A 15942-nucleotide genomic window follows, 5' to 3' on the forward strand; every position below is an offset into this window, starting at 1 on the left:
CTTTTATCTTTTTTAGTAATTATTTTTTACTAGTTAATAATTCTTTATACTAAGTTTCAGTGTTCAAAACAGTGATGTGGTTTCTATCTCCTGAATAGGCTCTGACTACATAGTGATATTTTATTTTTTCCTTTCTAATTCTTATGGTTTTAACTTGCCTTATTTCACTGGCTAACATCCCTAGTAAAATGTTGAACAGTTTTGAGAGTAGGCATCTGTATTAGTTTCCTACTGCTGTTATAACAAATTACCACAGACTTAGTGGCTTAAAATAATACAAATTTATACTCTTAGATTTCTGGAATTTCAAAGTCCAAAATCAGTTTCACAGAGAAAGGAGATGCAGCCTAGAGATTTATCATATTTACTGTGAGGCTGGTAAATGCACTACAATTCTGTATCCTCTAGATTCTAGCTATTTCTTAACAGGCAGGCCTTCCAGAGTGTCTAGTCTGACATATTACCAAAATAGAATTTAAATTCAGGATTGTTGTTTGAAAGAAGCTTACTGAAAAGGAGGACTATGCCTTTTCCCAAGCATATAGTGAATTATATTTTATTTTATCGCTATCATTCCTCACTAGTAAAAAATAGAGAACCGAGATCTTAAGAAAGCAAAGAAAATGAAAAAAGATCTGCATGTAACCTGGAATGTTAAGAAATGGTAAGCATTGTATAATTTTATTACCTGATTTAGTTCGGTCTTGAAGTTGGAAACTACGAATGAGATCTGTTTTTCGTGAAACCATTCTCTCTTTCAGTATCCTGATGGCACTACTTTCTATGGTGTTCACTCTATGTTAAGAAAACAATTATTAGGTGAAAATTACATAAATCATCATGTTCTGTTTCATTTTAATGTACTATGTTACTCACCAGTTTCTGCTTTTAAAAAAAGTTTTAATTGATTTCAGAGAGAGGAAAGCAGAGGAAGAGAGATAGAAACATCAATGATGAGAGAAAATCATTGATCGGCTGCCTCATGCACACTCCACACTGTGGATCGAGCCCACAACCTGGGTGTGTCCTGACCAGGAATCAAACCATAACCTCCTGGTTCATAGGTCAATGCTCAACCCCTGAGCCACACCAGCTGGGCAATAAAAACATATTTTTTTCAAAATTATCCTGCTATATTTGGTCAAACATTTAATTAACTCACCCCTAATGCCTTGGCAGGCCCAGACCACAGGATTTTGTGAGCCGTATAAGGCCTGCAGGCCAGAAGTACCTCACCCCTGTTATATACCATATTAATAGAATAAAGGACAAAAAACACAATCATCTCAATAGATGCAGAAAACATATTTGACAAAATCCAATATTCTTTCATGATAAAAACACTCCACAAACTAGTAATAGAGGGGAACTTCTTCAACTTGATAAGGGGCATCTATAAAAAACAACACAGCTAATATACTTAATGATAAAAGACTGAATGGTGTCCCTGTTAAGATTGGGAACAAGATAAAATATCTGCTTTCGCCACTTCTATTCAACATTGGTGTGGAGGTTCTAGCCAGGGCAATTAAGCAAGAAAAAGAAGTAAAGGCATCCAGATTGGAAGACAAGAAGTAAAACTATCTCCATTCACAGATAATATGATCTTGTATATAGAACATCCTAAGGAATCCACTAAAAACTAACAGAACTAATGTAGAAGTTCATCAATATTGCACAAAACACACAAAAAATAAACTGTATTTCAATACACTAAAAATGAACCATTCAAAAATGTAATTAAGAAAATAAATTCAGCTTCTGCACAGCAAAAGAAATCAGCATCAAAATGAAAAGAGAGCCCACTGCATGGGAGAACATATTTGCCAATGATACATCTGATAATGGGTTAATTTCCAAAATATATAAAGTACTCACACAACTCAACAAAAGGAAGACAAACAATCCAATCAAAAAATGGGCAGAAGATCTAAACAGACACTTCTCCAAAGCAGACATACAAATGGCATATGGAAAAATGAGACATATGGAAAAATGCTCAATGTCACTAGTCACTAAAGAGATGCAAATTAAAACAATAATGAGGTACCACTTTACACCTGCCAGGATGGTTACCATCAAATAAATCAACAAACACATGCTGGTGGTAATATGGAGAAAAGAGAACCCTAGTACACTGCTGGTGGTAATGCAGATTGGTACAATCACTATGGAGTGGAAAACATTATAGAGTTTCCTCAAAAAATTAAAAATGGTACTCCCATATGACCCAATGATCCCACTTCTAGGAATGTATCCTAAGAAATCCAAAATATCAATCAGAAAGAATATATACACCCCTATGTTCATAGCAGTTGTATTTACAATAGCTAAGATCTGGAAACAGCCCAAGTGCCCATCAGTAGATGAGTGGATAAAAAGCTGTGGTACATTTACACCGTGGAATACTCTTAAGTGAAATGAGCCAGTCAGAGAAGACAAGTATCACATGAGCTCACTTACATGTGGAATCTAATGAACAAAATAAACTGACAAAATAGATCCAGAGACATGGAAGCATGCAACAGACTGAGGATCCTTAGAGGGAAGTGGGGAGGGAAGAGAGCAATCAAAGAATTTATATGCATATATGCATAACCTATGGACACAGGCAATAGTGTTATGAAAGCCTAGGGAGGAGAAAGGAGTGGGAAGGAAGGGAGGGTCAACGGGGGGGGGGGAGGGGGTCACCTGTAATACTTTCAACAATAAAGACAGATTTTTTAAAAATAAAAGAACTCCACTTCATAGTACCAAAAAGAATAAAATACTTATAAATGAATTTAACAAAAGACGTCTAAGACTTGTACACTGAAAAGCACAACACTGTTTAAGGAAATGAAAGAAGGTCTCAATAAATAGAATAATATGGGTTGGAAGACAATATTGTTAAGCTGGCAACAGTCACAAAATTGATCTATAGATTCAAAATAATCCCTATCAAAATCCCAGTTGGCATTTTTTTGCAGAAGTTGAGACGCTGATTCTAAAATTCATAGACAAATGTCAGGGACACAGAAAAACCAAAACTATCTCAAAAAGAACCAGGTTCAACTCACATTTCCATTTCAAAATTTACCACAAAGTTATAGTGATCAAGACAGTGTGTTACTCACATTAGGTTAGACATGTAGATCAATGGAATCCAATTTAAAGTCCAGAAATAAACCTGTACCTTATGGTCAATTGATTTTTGACAAGTGTGCCAAGACAATTGAATGGGGGAAGGATAATCTTCCTGACTGATGGTGCTAAGATAACTGAATGTCCGCAAGTACAAGAATGAAGTTGGATCCCAATCTTACACCATACATAAAATGTAACTCAAAATGGATCAGACACCCAATTGTAAAAACTTACTCAGTAAAATTCTTAGAAGAAAACATAGGAATGTGTTTGGGGTTAGGCAATGGCTTCTTAAATTTGACAATTCATATATCTAATAAGTGACATGTATACTGGCTATATAAAGAACTCTTACAACACAATAATATAAATGGGGGGATAATATACATAGGCAATTCAAAGAAGAGAAAATGCAATTTCCAAAAACATAAGATGGGTAAACTCAGCTTGGCAAAAATAAGAATAGGGTAAAAATATCTGAGACTAATGAGGATGTGAAGAAACAGTATATTGTTCTTCAGGTTGTTAATTATTACAATTCTTGGAGTATCCAGCAACATTTTAAACATCTAAATCCATAAATCTCATATTTTGAAATCTTACCTAAAAGCAACACTAAAACATACATATATATATATATATATATATATATATGCACCCAGAGAGAGAAATGTTTGTTATAGTATTGTTTTTAAGTGCAAATCCCTGGAACCATTCTGGTTGGCCATTATTTGAATAAGATTTACTCACTTCACAAGTGTTATGGCATATATACACTACAGAATATTATGTATCTATTAAAAAGAATGAATTAGGTCTATATGAACTAACGGCGTGATGTTCATGATAGAATCTTTAGGGAAAAAGTCAGTTGTAGAATAGCGTGTGCAGTGTGATTCTATCTTTATAAAAAGAAATGTATGGTGCTTATTGACTTTCTCCTCCTACTAGGATATGCATTTGATGAGGGAAAGGATTTTTGCTTATTTAGGTTATTGCTATATCCCTGTGCCTAAAACAGTGTCAGATACATAATATGTGCTCAATTTGTTTTTTATTCAATGAATGAACAATTGCTTGTCTATTTTTGTAGAAGCAAGGAGAACAGGGTGGAAGGTCCACACCAGGCTATTAATTTCAGTTACCTATGGGGAAACGGATTTTTGAAAAGTAAGGGGAGAGAGATCATTAACATTCTCTTTATATATCTCACTTCTTAATAATAAATATATTCATTTTATAATGAAAATGTTAAAAAGATAATGTTAAAGGGAGAAAAAGAAGACAAGCTATGAATGCCATTACATGGAGAAACACACACAACTCTTTTGTCATATACACTGCTGGATAAAGAAGAGACAAAGAAGTAACTCCAGACTGGGCTGTTTGAGGGCGGAGACAGACAAAACTATAGGTTACAGGGCTGGGTGGTGTGGGGACCTTTTTTTTTTTTTTTACATTCAATTAAGGACTGAATGCTGACCACTTTATCCATATAAAGAGATGTATAAATTTAAAAATTGCTCTTCTTGTTGTCAAATATGAATGTATTTGCTACTTCGTGTCTGGAACTATTTCCATACCAATGTGTAAACAATAAGTAGTTGTCTTCACCCTCGTGGCTGTTCTTAGTCACTTTGGATTGGGTATATTTGGTCACCAGTACCCATGTTCAGAATTCCCCTTAGAGTATACACACCTTTGATGAAGAGGTCTTAGGCATGTTGCCTTTGTTACTTGGTACTGGAAAAATCGAAGGGTTGTACAAAAACCAACCTTGATGTAAGCACCTCGATTACTGCCTTCTTCATAATAATTAGAAGCAGAAAATACCGTAATAACCTAATTAAAGAATAAGAGGATCAGGTTTACATAGAGGTAGTTCTCAAAATATCCTTCAATAAAGTTAGAAATAGCTCAAGTCTTAAAAAAGCAAAAATTAAACAACGTTCAGAATCCATACAAATCATTCAAGCCTGTCAAGATTTCCTGTGATTCCATTGGAGAGAAACAAGGCTTTTAAATCAGTATCCCCAGAAGTACTGATTTTTAGCCTTCATCCACACAGGGTATGGCCTTGCAATCCTGAGTATAATCTCAGCTTCAATCTTAAAATCCTCCTTAATGCTCTGTTTTGTAAATTCTAAATTTTCCAAGGGGGTAAAGCCTTTATTTTATTTTCTTGACTGATGGTGCATTCAAAATAAAACTTGTCTAGTATCAGTCTTTTGCTTTTGCTTGGAACTGACTGATTTGGAGGGCCCAAGGCACTCCACAAAACCAGTGCTTTAAGGGCATAGAAATAGTGGCTAAAATAAGGGACCATGACCACTCAGTTGGCCTTGGGGCTGTGGTGGAGGATGGATGGTAACATCTGTCAGTGACTAAAAACCTTGCTTAGATCAAGTCTTATCCTAATAAGTCACTGCTATTTTCTCTCCATTTTCTTATTACCAAAAATCCTATATAATAAAAGGGTAATATGCAAATTGACCCTAACAGCAGAATGACTGGGAATGACAGGTCGCTATGATGTGCACTGATCACCAGGGGGCAGACGCTCAATGCAGGAGCTGCCCCCTGGTGGTCAGTGCACTCCCACAGGGGGAGCTCCACTCAGCCACAAACTGGGCTGATGGCTCCAAGTGTAGTGGTGGTAGTGGAAGCCTCTCCCACTTCCTTGGTAGGATGTCCGACTGCAGCTTAGGCCTGCTCCCCACAGGACATCCCCCGAGGGCTCCTGGGGCTGCCAGAGGGATGTCTGACTGTCAGCTTAGGCCAAATCCCCCAGGGAGCAGGCCTAAGCCAGCAAGTGGACACCCCCAACGGGTCCTGGACTGCGAGAGGCTGCAGGCCGGGCTGAGGGACCCCTCTGAGTGCACAAATTTTTGTGCACTGGGCCTCTAGTCTCTAAATAATACTTGCCTTAACCACCTCACAATTGTTATTAAGAGCCTGAAATGTAGTAATATAGTTAAGAAAAGCAAAAGTGTTGAAATAGAAGGAAATGACATGCAAATTTATATTCTTTTGTATTCATTGCTGTTCAGTATTAGAAAAAGGAGTATCCCAGGACAAATTGGGACAAGAAATCAGTTCCTCAGTCCTCACCTTTTCTAGCCTTATTACACACCACGTCAGGAGCACAATATACTCCATTTTAGTGGCTGCAGCTTAACTAACTACAGTGAATGACTTCCTAGAGATCACCTTCTCAAGTGAGTGGAGGGGAAATGTATTTTGTTGCTCTGCCCTGCACCAGGAACATGCAAAGGTGAAAGAGCAAACTGGATTCACGGCTGCCATTTAATTGCTCAATGAGGATAAGTACATTCTCAACCCCACCTTACTGGAGATTTGCCTTTCGATTAGTAAAAGCCTTTCTAGGTGTGTACTTAGTGTTGTATGTCAGTTTCTGTCTTTGGGATTAGGGAAGATGATGGAATTAAACCAAATATCCCTTAGGGTGAGGGACAGAGAGGCCCCGTCCAACAATGTATGTAAACCCTACAGCAGTGATGGTGAACCTATGACACGCGTGTCAGAGGTGACACGCGAACTCATTTTTTGGTTGATTTTTCTTTGTTAAATGGCATTTAAATATGTAAAATACGTATCAAAAATATAAATCTTTGTTTTACTATGGTTGCAAATATCAAAAACTTTATATATGTGACACGGCACCAGAGTTAAGTTAGGGTTTTTCAAAATGCTGACACACTGAGCTCAAAAGGTTCACCATCACTGCCCTACAGTCTCCTGTTTCTGTCTACCAAAGCATGGCCTTCTCTCTAGGTACCAGGGAAGACATCTTTCCATGGGCGTTTAGGTGAGACACATCCTGTGAACAAAGACTGTGCTTAGGGGAAGGATGTCTGTGATGGTGTCACCAACAATGTTAGCTTACCTTCCCATCATGGCATATTTCATACCCTTCAGGCTTACATTCATGAGACCTAATGAGCAGCTTCAAATGGTTTTTATTAAGAAACTTCGAGGTAACATCTGGCCCAAAATAGCAGCCCCCTCCTCGACATGTGTTTGGATAACAGCCTCGTTTCCCTCTAGGATCACTCCACAGAATATCGATAACCTTAAAACAACAAACCAGATTAGGCTGCTATTTACAAGAGAGAGTTTATCTTTCTAGATTCCAAATTCTTTTCCAGAAATATTTACCCACATTATCCCAAAGTCTTACTATTTCTCATTCCTCTTTCAAAATTATTTCATATTTTTATCCTTCATGAATCTCTTCAAGAATAGTTTTAATTTTATCGCCACCAAAATCCCTTTCTGCTCATCCCCAATAACCAATGTTGCAATAATAGTAACTGATGTAGAAATACCTAGTAATCATGAAGAATCAGCCCCTGGCTTTTTTTTTAATCCATCACAAATGTTTCACAATTGCTGATTCTACAAAAGTCTTTTCTCTTAAAAGAACTTAATTGTCATGTTCAAAGGAGATAGCCATTTCCCCACAATGAACACACATTAGGTATTCTTAATATGGCCAAAGAGATAAGGTAGGTCTCTCAGTTGTGGCTTTGGCCCTGGTGTTTGTACTGTGGAGTACATAAGGTGAGGAAGTCTTTTTCCTATCACAAATATAGACAACTGCTTATCCAAGAATACCTCCTAAAGCATCTCTTTTGACTTTATGCCCTCTTGATAAGTACATCTCAGTTTCAACAATACATTTAGCCACTGGTTGGTTTCCACAATGTGTTCTACTAAACCCACAAGTATTTTATTCGCATAACATTTTCTTTTGGGGCTGAAATAAGCAAAAGCAGTCTACATGATGTCCAGGACAAAAGACCCAAGTTTCTAAGAATATTTTAATAGAAATTTGGGGGCTTCCTGTTTGTGGCTGTAATCTATGTATAATGTTTCTTTATTCAAATGTCTCCTACAGGAGCTTAAACAGTAGTGAAAAAAACTAATTTTGTCACTAAATATGTATAACCTTGAGAAAGCTCTCTGGATCTGTTTCTAGATCTTTCAAATCAGAGGTTTGGGCCATAAGACTTGTAAAGTATCTCAAAGTTCTAACAAACCATGATTCTAAGAGTCTATATTTTCCACGTGCTTCTTTTGAGGGAATGAAGAAGCATGCATTTTAAGTTTGTACAGTTACTCTCATGCTGTGGTTCTCAACCTTCCTAATGCCGTGACCCTTTAATACAGTTCCTCATATTGTGGCGACCCCCAATTTCATTGTTTCAAATTGAACATAATTAAAGCATAGTGATTAATCACAAAAATATGTAATTATATATGTTTTCCAATGGTCTTAGGCGACCCCAGTGAAAGGGTTGTTCGACCCCCAAAGGGGTCGCGACCCACAGGCTGAGAACCGCTGGTCTAGTGGGTCTTAAGAAGAGAGCCAGAAGTGGCTGTCCCACTAAACATGATAGTACAGCTATTTATAGATTTGGCATTGAAGGAGAGCTAGATATAAGGGAAAAGACAGTGAGGTGGAGAAAAGAACAGAACAGGCTGGGTAACTGCTCTGGGATGACAGGCACCAGGTCAGAACTGGAGAAACACTGCACCAGACACATTTCAGACACTTGTAGAGTTTTTGATGACTGATTAAAGTGAGAATTAAAACCACCCAAAGATGATTCTCCTTTCTTCCCTACTAAATTCAATCACTAGAACAACCCTACCCTACAAATAAATAAAATGGAACCCATTTACTTTGCTGGTGTTTATGATAAAAGTAACACTTGCATTTTAAACTGAATGATATCTTGCTCCTATACCATAAACTCATGTTTGGAGGATAACTTGGCATCCTATATAATAAAGAGGTAATATGCAAAATGACCCTCATGCCCTCACATCACAAGATGGCTGCCCCCACATTGTCACAAGATGGCCACCCCATGTCATCACAAGATGGCCACTCCACATCATCACAAAATGGCGCCACAAGATGGCTGCCCTCACATCATCACAAGATGGCTACCCCCAAGTCATCACAAGATGGCCACCACAAGATGGCCGCCCCACGTTGTCACAAGATGACTGCCCCCACATTCTCACAAGATGGCCAACAGGGGAGGGCAGTTGGGGGTGATCGAGCCGGCAGGGGAGCAGTTAGGTGTCAATCAGGCTGACAGGGGTGCAACTAGGGGCAATCAGGCAGCCAGGCAAGCAAGCGGTTAGGAGCCAGCAGTCCCATATTGTGAAAGGGATGTCCTACTGCTGGATATATTTTATTGATTTTTTACAGAGAGGAAGGGAGAGGCTTAGAGAGTTAGAAACATCGACCAGCTGCCTCCTGCACTGCCCCTACTGGGGATGTGCCTGCAACCAAGGTTCATACCCTTGACTGGAATCAAACCTGGGACCCTTCAATCCGCAGGCCGATGCTCTATCCACTGAGCCAAACTGGTTAGGGCCAGACTGCTGGTTTTAAACTGGTAGATGGACATCCTCTCAGGGGCCCCAGATTGGAGAGAGTGCAGGCTGGGCTGAGGAACACCTCCCCCCCCTCAGTGCATGGATTTCATGCACTGGGCCTCTAGTTTAGTATAATAAAGGAGAAAACATGGAACACAAGGAGTTTTGTTTCATAAGGAGGGGATTAAGATTTAAATTCCACCCTAACCATTTGGCTCAGTGTATAGAGCATCAGCCTGCAGACTGAAAGGTCCCAGGTTTGATTCCAGTCAAGGGTATGTGCCTTGGTTGCGGGCACATCCCCAGTGGGGGGGTGTGCAGGAGGCAGCTGATCAATGTTTCTCTCTCATTGATGTTTCTAACTCTCTGTCCCTCTCCCTTCCTCTCTGTAAAAAATCAATAAAATATATTTTAAAAAAAGATTTAAATTTCCAAATGAGGTGTAAGTCAATTATGCCAAAATTACTCCTGGAAAACCTCTTAAATTACCCTTAAAGCACAGTATATATGATTTTGTATATACAACCCTATATAGCAATGAGGATGTGTGATATTTTATATATGTGATAATGTATAATATATTATATGAAAGTAAAATTTTATACATTTCTCTCCTTTTTGCCATATGTATATAGTTGAAATTTACATAAATTAAATGCACATATGATGGGGCTCTGTTGAAATAGATTAATCACTGGCCAAGGAGTTAATTCTTCAAGTGTCACCTATGTCACTTGGGACAAATCACTTTGCCTATTCAGGCCTTAGATGGCTCAGCTATGAAATGAGGAAGATATATGTAACACTCATTTTTCTTTGATTCAAAGTCATAAGGGATAGGTTTATAGAAATGAACTTCAGAATCATTCATTCCTTGAATTCTGCATTTCTTTTTTGTCTAGAATTCATTCACTTGAGTAGGTTTACACAGACTGTGGCTACAACATAGATTTAATTCTGAGGCTCACAAACAAAAACTTCTATAAAGGGTGAAACAAATTCCTAGGCAGAGATAATCTCTTCTCTGGAACACCCTGTCTCCTCTGACATGCAGGGTATTTTGGGTGATAAGTACAAAAAGAATAACTACTTACCATTCTTTCCTGAAATTGTCAAACTAAAAATTGGGAAAGTTTTACTGAATGACAGCTTTTTATGACCTGTTCAATAAATATCTGATTACAAAACACTGTTGAAACTAAAGATCTGAAGAAATGGAAAGACATTCCATGTTCATGAAGTTGAAGATATAATATTAAGAGTGCAATAGCATCTAAATTGATCCACAGATTCAAGGCAATGCCTACCAAAATCCCAGCTGCTTTTTGGTAGAAATTGACAAGCTGATCCTAAAATTCATATGGAAATTTAAGGGATCCAGAATAGTCCCAAAAAAATCTTGAAAAAGAAGAAAAAAGGGTGGATAACTCACACTTCCCAGTTTTAAAACTTCATACAAAGCTACCATAATCAAAACTGTGTAGTACTAATCTTATCTAATAAAGAGGGAATATGCAAATTGACCATCACGCTATAATGGTCAAGATGGCTACGCCCACAGCGGAGGCAGGGATTCTATAACACAAGAGGGCTGTGTCCACAGTGGAGGCAGGGATTCTGTAAAACAAGATGGCTGTGCCCACAGCGTAGGCAGAGTTCCTGTAATGAGCCTTAAGGAGCAATCAGCAGGGACCTGAGGCTGCATGGTGCTGGGCCAGGACAGGGGGCCTGGCCAGGGGACCTCAGGCCGCATCCCCAGCCCGGAGATGGGCTGGGGAACCTCAGCCACACCCGCTGTCACAGCACCGGGCCAGAGGACCTGAGGTCACACCCCCCGTCCCCGTGCCAGGCTGGGGGACCTCAGGTCATGCACCCCTCACCCGGGGCTTGACGTCCTGGTGCCAGGCCAGGGGACCTCAGGCTGCGCCACCTGCCCTGGTGCCAGGCTGGAGGACCTGAGGTTGCACTCCCCACCCCAGCACCAGGTTGGGGGACCTGAGGCCGCACCCCCCACCATGCAGTGCTTGACAGGGGACTTCGGGCTGTGCCTTCCACCCATGGGGCTTGACAGGGGACCTCAGGCCATGTCCCCCAACCATGGGACTTGACGGGGGACCTCAGGCCATGCCTCCTGCCCCAGTGCCAGGCCAGGGGACCTGAGGCTGAACCCCCCCCCCGCCTGGTGGGGCTTGGCGGGGGACCTCAGGCTGTGACCTCTGGCCCAGGTCAGGGGACCTCAAGGTGCACCACCTGGCCCAGGCTGGGGGACCTCAGGCTGCGCCCCCTGCTCCGGCGCCAGGCCAGGCAACCTGAGGCCGTGCCCACCTGGAGGGTTTGATGAGAGTAGGGCCGGCCAGGTCTGGATCTAGTCCAATGAGGGTGGGGCCAGCCAGGTCTGGGTTTTGTGTGATTTCGAGACACATGTGGGTGGGCGGGGATTTGACTCTGGTTCCCATGGCATGCCCCAGACTCTGACAGGAGGAAGATTTTCATATACATTTTACTAATTTTCTTTCATCTTTGATACTTCTATTATAAAGAGCAAATAGCAATATTAAAATATTTCCTCTAATTAATTCCCTTTCAATGTACACAAATTTCGTGCACCGGGTCACTAGTATAAGGATAAACATATAGATCATGGAATATAATTAAGATTCTAGAAATAAACCTTCATATTTAAAGTCAATTGATTTTTGGTGGGGATACCAAGAAAATTCAGTGGGATCAGTCTTTTTAACAAATGGTGCTGGGATAACTGGATATCCACATACAACAGAATGAATTTTAACACCTACCTCATACCATACACAAAATTAACTAAAAATGGATCAGACACCTAAATGTAAGAGCTAAAACTATAAAACTCTTAGAACAAAACATAGGAATAAATCTTCATGACTTTAGGTTAGGCAATGACTTCTTAGATACCAAAAGGACAAAGCAAAAGCCCTGAGTAAAAGAAGCCAGACACAAGAGATCAAATATTGTAACGTCCAGAAAAGGCAAATGTATAAAAACCAAAAGAGATTAGTGGTTACCTAAAACTAAGGGGAGTGGGGCTGGGAGAGTGGGGAGGTGGGGAGGAAATGGGGAGTGACTGATAATAGGTATGGAGTTTATTTGGTGATAAAAATATTCTAAAATCAGACTGTGGTGATAGCTGCCCAACACTGTGAAAATACCAAAAAACAATGAAGCATATACTTCAAATAAGTACGTTATGTGGTATGGGAATTATATATCAATAAAGCTGTCAAAAAATAGTGATAAATTCAGTGAGAAGGATATGATCTGTGTATAAATGCAAGTCACTTTTTATCTCTATATTGTAAGGGACAACATAATTATGCTGTGTCTTCTTTGCCACTTTGGTGAACAATCTGATGACCTACCTGTTCCCACTCATGCTTTGTTAAATAATCAGAAGGTGATCCACTTAATTTGACTCCCCGAGGCACATGTCCTTTATTATTCATCTCAGTAAAACTATCTTTATCCACTGGAACTGGTGGCATTAGCACGGATTTCATCTACAAAAGAAATTATTGCTTTAGTCAAACCCTATGCTTGGTGTGCTGCATGCAAAAACTTCAGTACCAGTTGCTATTATGTCTACATTGTTGTGCCTCAACCCAGTGAAAAACGCATGGTCATCTTTTGCATCTCACCCATTTTCTTTATCTTAGTAATTCATTGATATCTAGAAAGTGAGCCTGTTAAATTCTGCTTGTACAATTTTCAAATAGATACATTTGCCCTACAGGGAAAGTTTCCCATTAGTTTCTAAAGGACCCTAGAGGCACAGATGTCAGTGCTAGACATGTTCTGAGGCATCATCTCAGGAAATGGAAGATGCTAAGGGAAAACTTTCTCCCTCTGAGCCTTTATCTATACACTAGAGGCCCAGTGCACAAAATCCATGCATGGGGGGGGTCCCTCAGCCCAGCCTGCACTCTCTCCAATCCAGTACCCCTCAGGGAATGTCCAACTGCCAGTTTAGGCCCTGCAGGATTGGGCCTAACCAGCAGTCGGACATCCCTCTTGCAACCTGGGACTGCTGGCTCCTAATTAATTGCCTGCCTGCCTGCCTGATCACCCCTAACCACCTCTGCCTGCCAGCCTGATCACCCCTAACTGCCCTCCCCTGCTGACCTGATTGCCCCTAACTGCCCTCCTCTGCTGGCCTGATTGCCTCTAACCAACTCTGCCTCGGCCTCTGCCACTGTGGCTCTGTCCGGAAGGATGTCTGGTCTAATTAGCATATTACCCTTTTATCAGTATAGATGGGGCTAAGAGAGAACCAATAGGCTTTGATTTCAGAAATACTTCAAAAGTGGCTGCTTTTCATTTTGTTGTGTTTTCCTGGAGAAATGTGAGAAAGTACATTTATGTCCAGGAAAGTTCTCAAAGGGGACATAAGCTGAAAACTTTGGAAGCCCTTCAACTTAAATGCAATGTGCTCTCAATCTGACCTGCCAGCAATTGGTGCTGTTCTCTAATCCTACTAATAAAGTGATACATTTCTTTGGAAAATGAAATGTCTTTCTGATAGTATGCCAATTACTATAATCCCTTCTATATTCCCTTACATAACTTGAGACTGTAATTTTACACTTGTTTCTTTATAGCACCCTACCCTTATACAAAATAATTTTTAACACTAATTCTGTTATATTGATGGCCTTAGTTCAGTGATAGACAATTCTCTGTGGTAGGTTCTTAGTTTCTTCTATAAACTAGGGTGTATATGAAATCTTACCTTTGTTTTTCAAAAATAAAATTGAATCTTATTCTGAGGTCCTGTCTCATTGAGATTGTTGGAAATTCAATCTCAGCTATTATTGGTAAGTTCACAACCTACCCTCCTCATCCCCCTTCCCCAGAAAATGTCCCCAGGTCTTACACAGAGCAGAATATTCTGGGAGGACACTCTGGACTTGGGTCCACACAATTTCTGATAAACTCACTGGGCAAGTCCACATGGTCTCTTAAGTATGTGTGGCTCTTCTGTTTTCATGGCCAATTGGGATCAGGATACTTTGCCCCCCCCCCTTCCTAAGGTACCACAACATCATTTTCTCCTAGAGGACCTTCTAACCATCCCTCCCCCATCCCCTGCCAGGGAGTTTGAAGAATACTAGAATCTTAATCTTGCATAGTATTCCTTCTCCATCCCTCTGCACTGACCCATCGTCCCAAACTGCCCACCTTACAAAATACCTTTAATGAACCTAGAATGGAGGTTGTCATCAGGTTCCCCCAACCCTCCCCCTCCCCTATTAACAGTTATACCACAACAGGTGTAAAACAGGAAGCATGGTCACCCTACACTTGGAAGGTCCTAAGGGATGGAAAAGTAGGGGTTATAAATTTGGACTTGAGGCTCTAGGCAGGTCGCTCAGTTGGTTGGAGCCTTGCCCCCATGTATCAAGCTTGGAGGCAAGCATATGCAGGAGGCAACCGATGAATGCATGGGTGAGTGGAAAAATAGACTGATGTTTCTCTCTCTTTCTCCCCTTTCTCTCCCTTCCTCTCCATTCCTCTTTCTCAAATCCATTTTTTAAATTAAAAATAAATAAAATTGGATTTCAAAATCTACTTTTGTATCCCATCTGGTAGAGTTCTAAAGGCTTGGACCTACTACTTTTATTACAGCTCAATTATATTTAATACAACTATGTGCTGCCAGTTAAACCTCACTCTAGGAGAGTAGAAGCTACAAAAACTATGTAAGTCAAATTTTTATCTTTAAAATCCATCTTATGAGTTGGCAGAACAATGATCCTTAAATGGTAGGAAATGTGAGGTATCCTGGGAAAATTCCTGGTCCAGAAACCTCTACCGAGAGTCTGTCTTCATGACTGAAATTCAAACCTTAGTCCAAGTATCAGGAAAAAAAGGAAAGAGTTGGGGAAGAGAGCTCTATGTTCAGAGATTACTCTATGATGTTTTCTTCATTTAGGTAATTATATTTAATCCTAATAATTCAATATGGCAGGTATTTTTAGCTTCAATGTATAGGTATGGAAACTGAGACCTAGACAACTTTGGTTCCTTGCCAGTCACCCAGTCAGGGAGTGGCAAAAGCAGGATGAAAAGCTAGCTATACCTGTCTGATGTCAGAACTTCATGGTATTTACTAGATCAAGGTGGCTCTCAATTTAGAGACAGTAATGGGCATTCCAGATACATGAGATCTTAATACCTGAAAAAGCTCTAGAGAGGAAATGGATAAAGGACTTAAATGTAAGACGGGAAACCATAAAAATACTGGAGGAATCCAAAGGCAACAAAATCTCAGAATATGCCAGAGCAATTTCTTCACCGATACAGCTCCTAGGGCATCAGAAACTAAAGAGAAAATAAACAAATGGGACTACATCAAAATAAAAAGCT

General features: G+C 40.0%; 1 protein-coding gene across 2 annotated transcripts in view; it reads right to left on the minus strand.

Moving 5' to 3' along the window:
• PPEF1 (protein phosphatase, EF-hand calcium binding domain 1) overlaps positions 1-15942 on the minus strand; it is a 114009-nt gene that overhangs the window by 4395 nt on the left and 93672 nt on the right. For both annotated transcript variants that reach the window (XM_015564879.1, XM_006765128.2), the window contains 4 exons: positions 12939-13076; positions 7034-7219; positions 4826-4968; positions 689-795 (listed from right to left, as the gene is read on the minus strand). In XM_015564879.1, the coding sequence (XP_015420365.1) occupies positions 689-795; positions 4826-4968; positions 7034-7219; positions 12939-13076 (574 nt within the window). The remainder of the gene's footprint in view (positions 1-688; positions 796-4825; positions 4969-7033; positions 7220-12938; positions 13077-15942) is intronic.

This window comes from Myotis davidii, unplaced genomic scaffold (genome assembly GCF_000327345.1).
Source record: "Myotis davidii unplaced genomic scaffold, ASM32734v1 scaffold161, whole genome shotgun sequence".
Lineage (NCBI taxonomy): Eukaryota > Metazoa > Chordata > Mammalia > Chiroptera > Vespertilionidae > Myotis > Myotis davidii.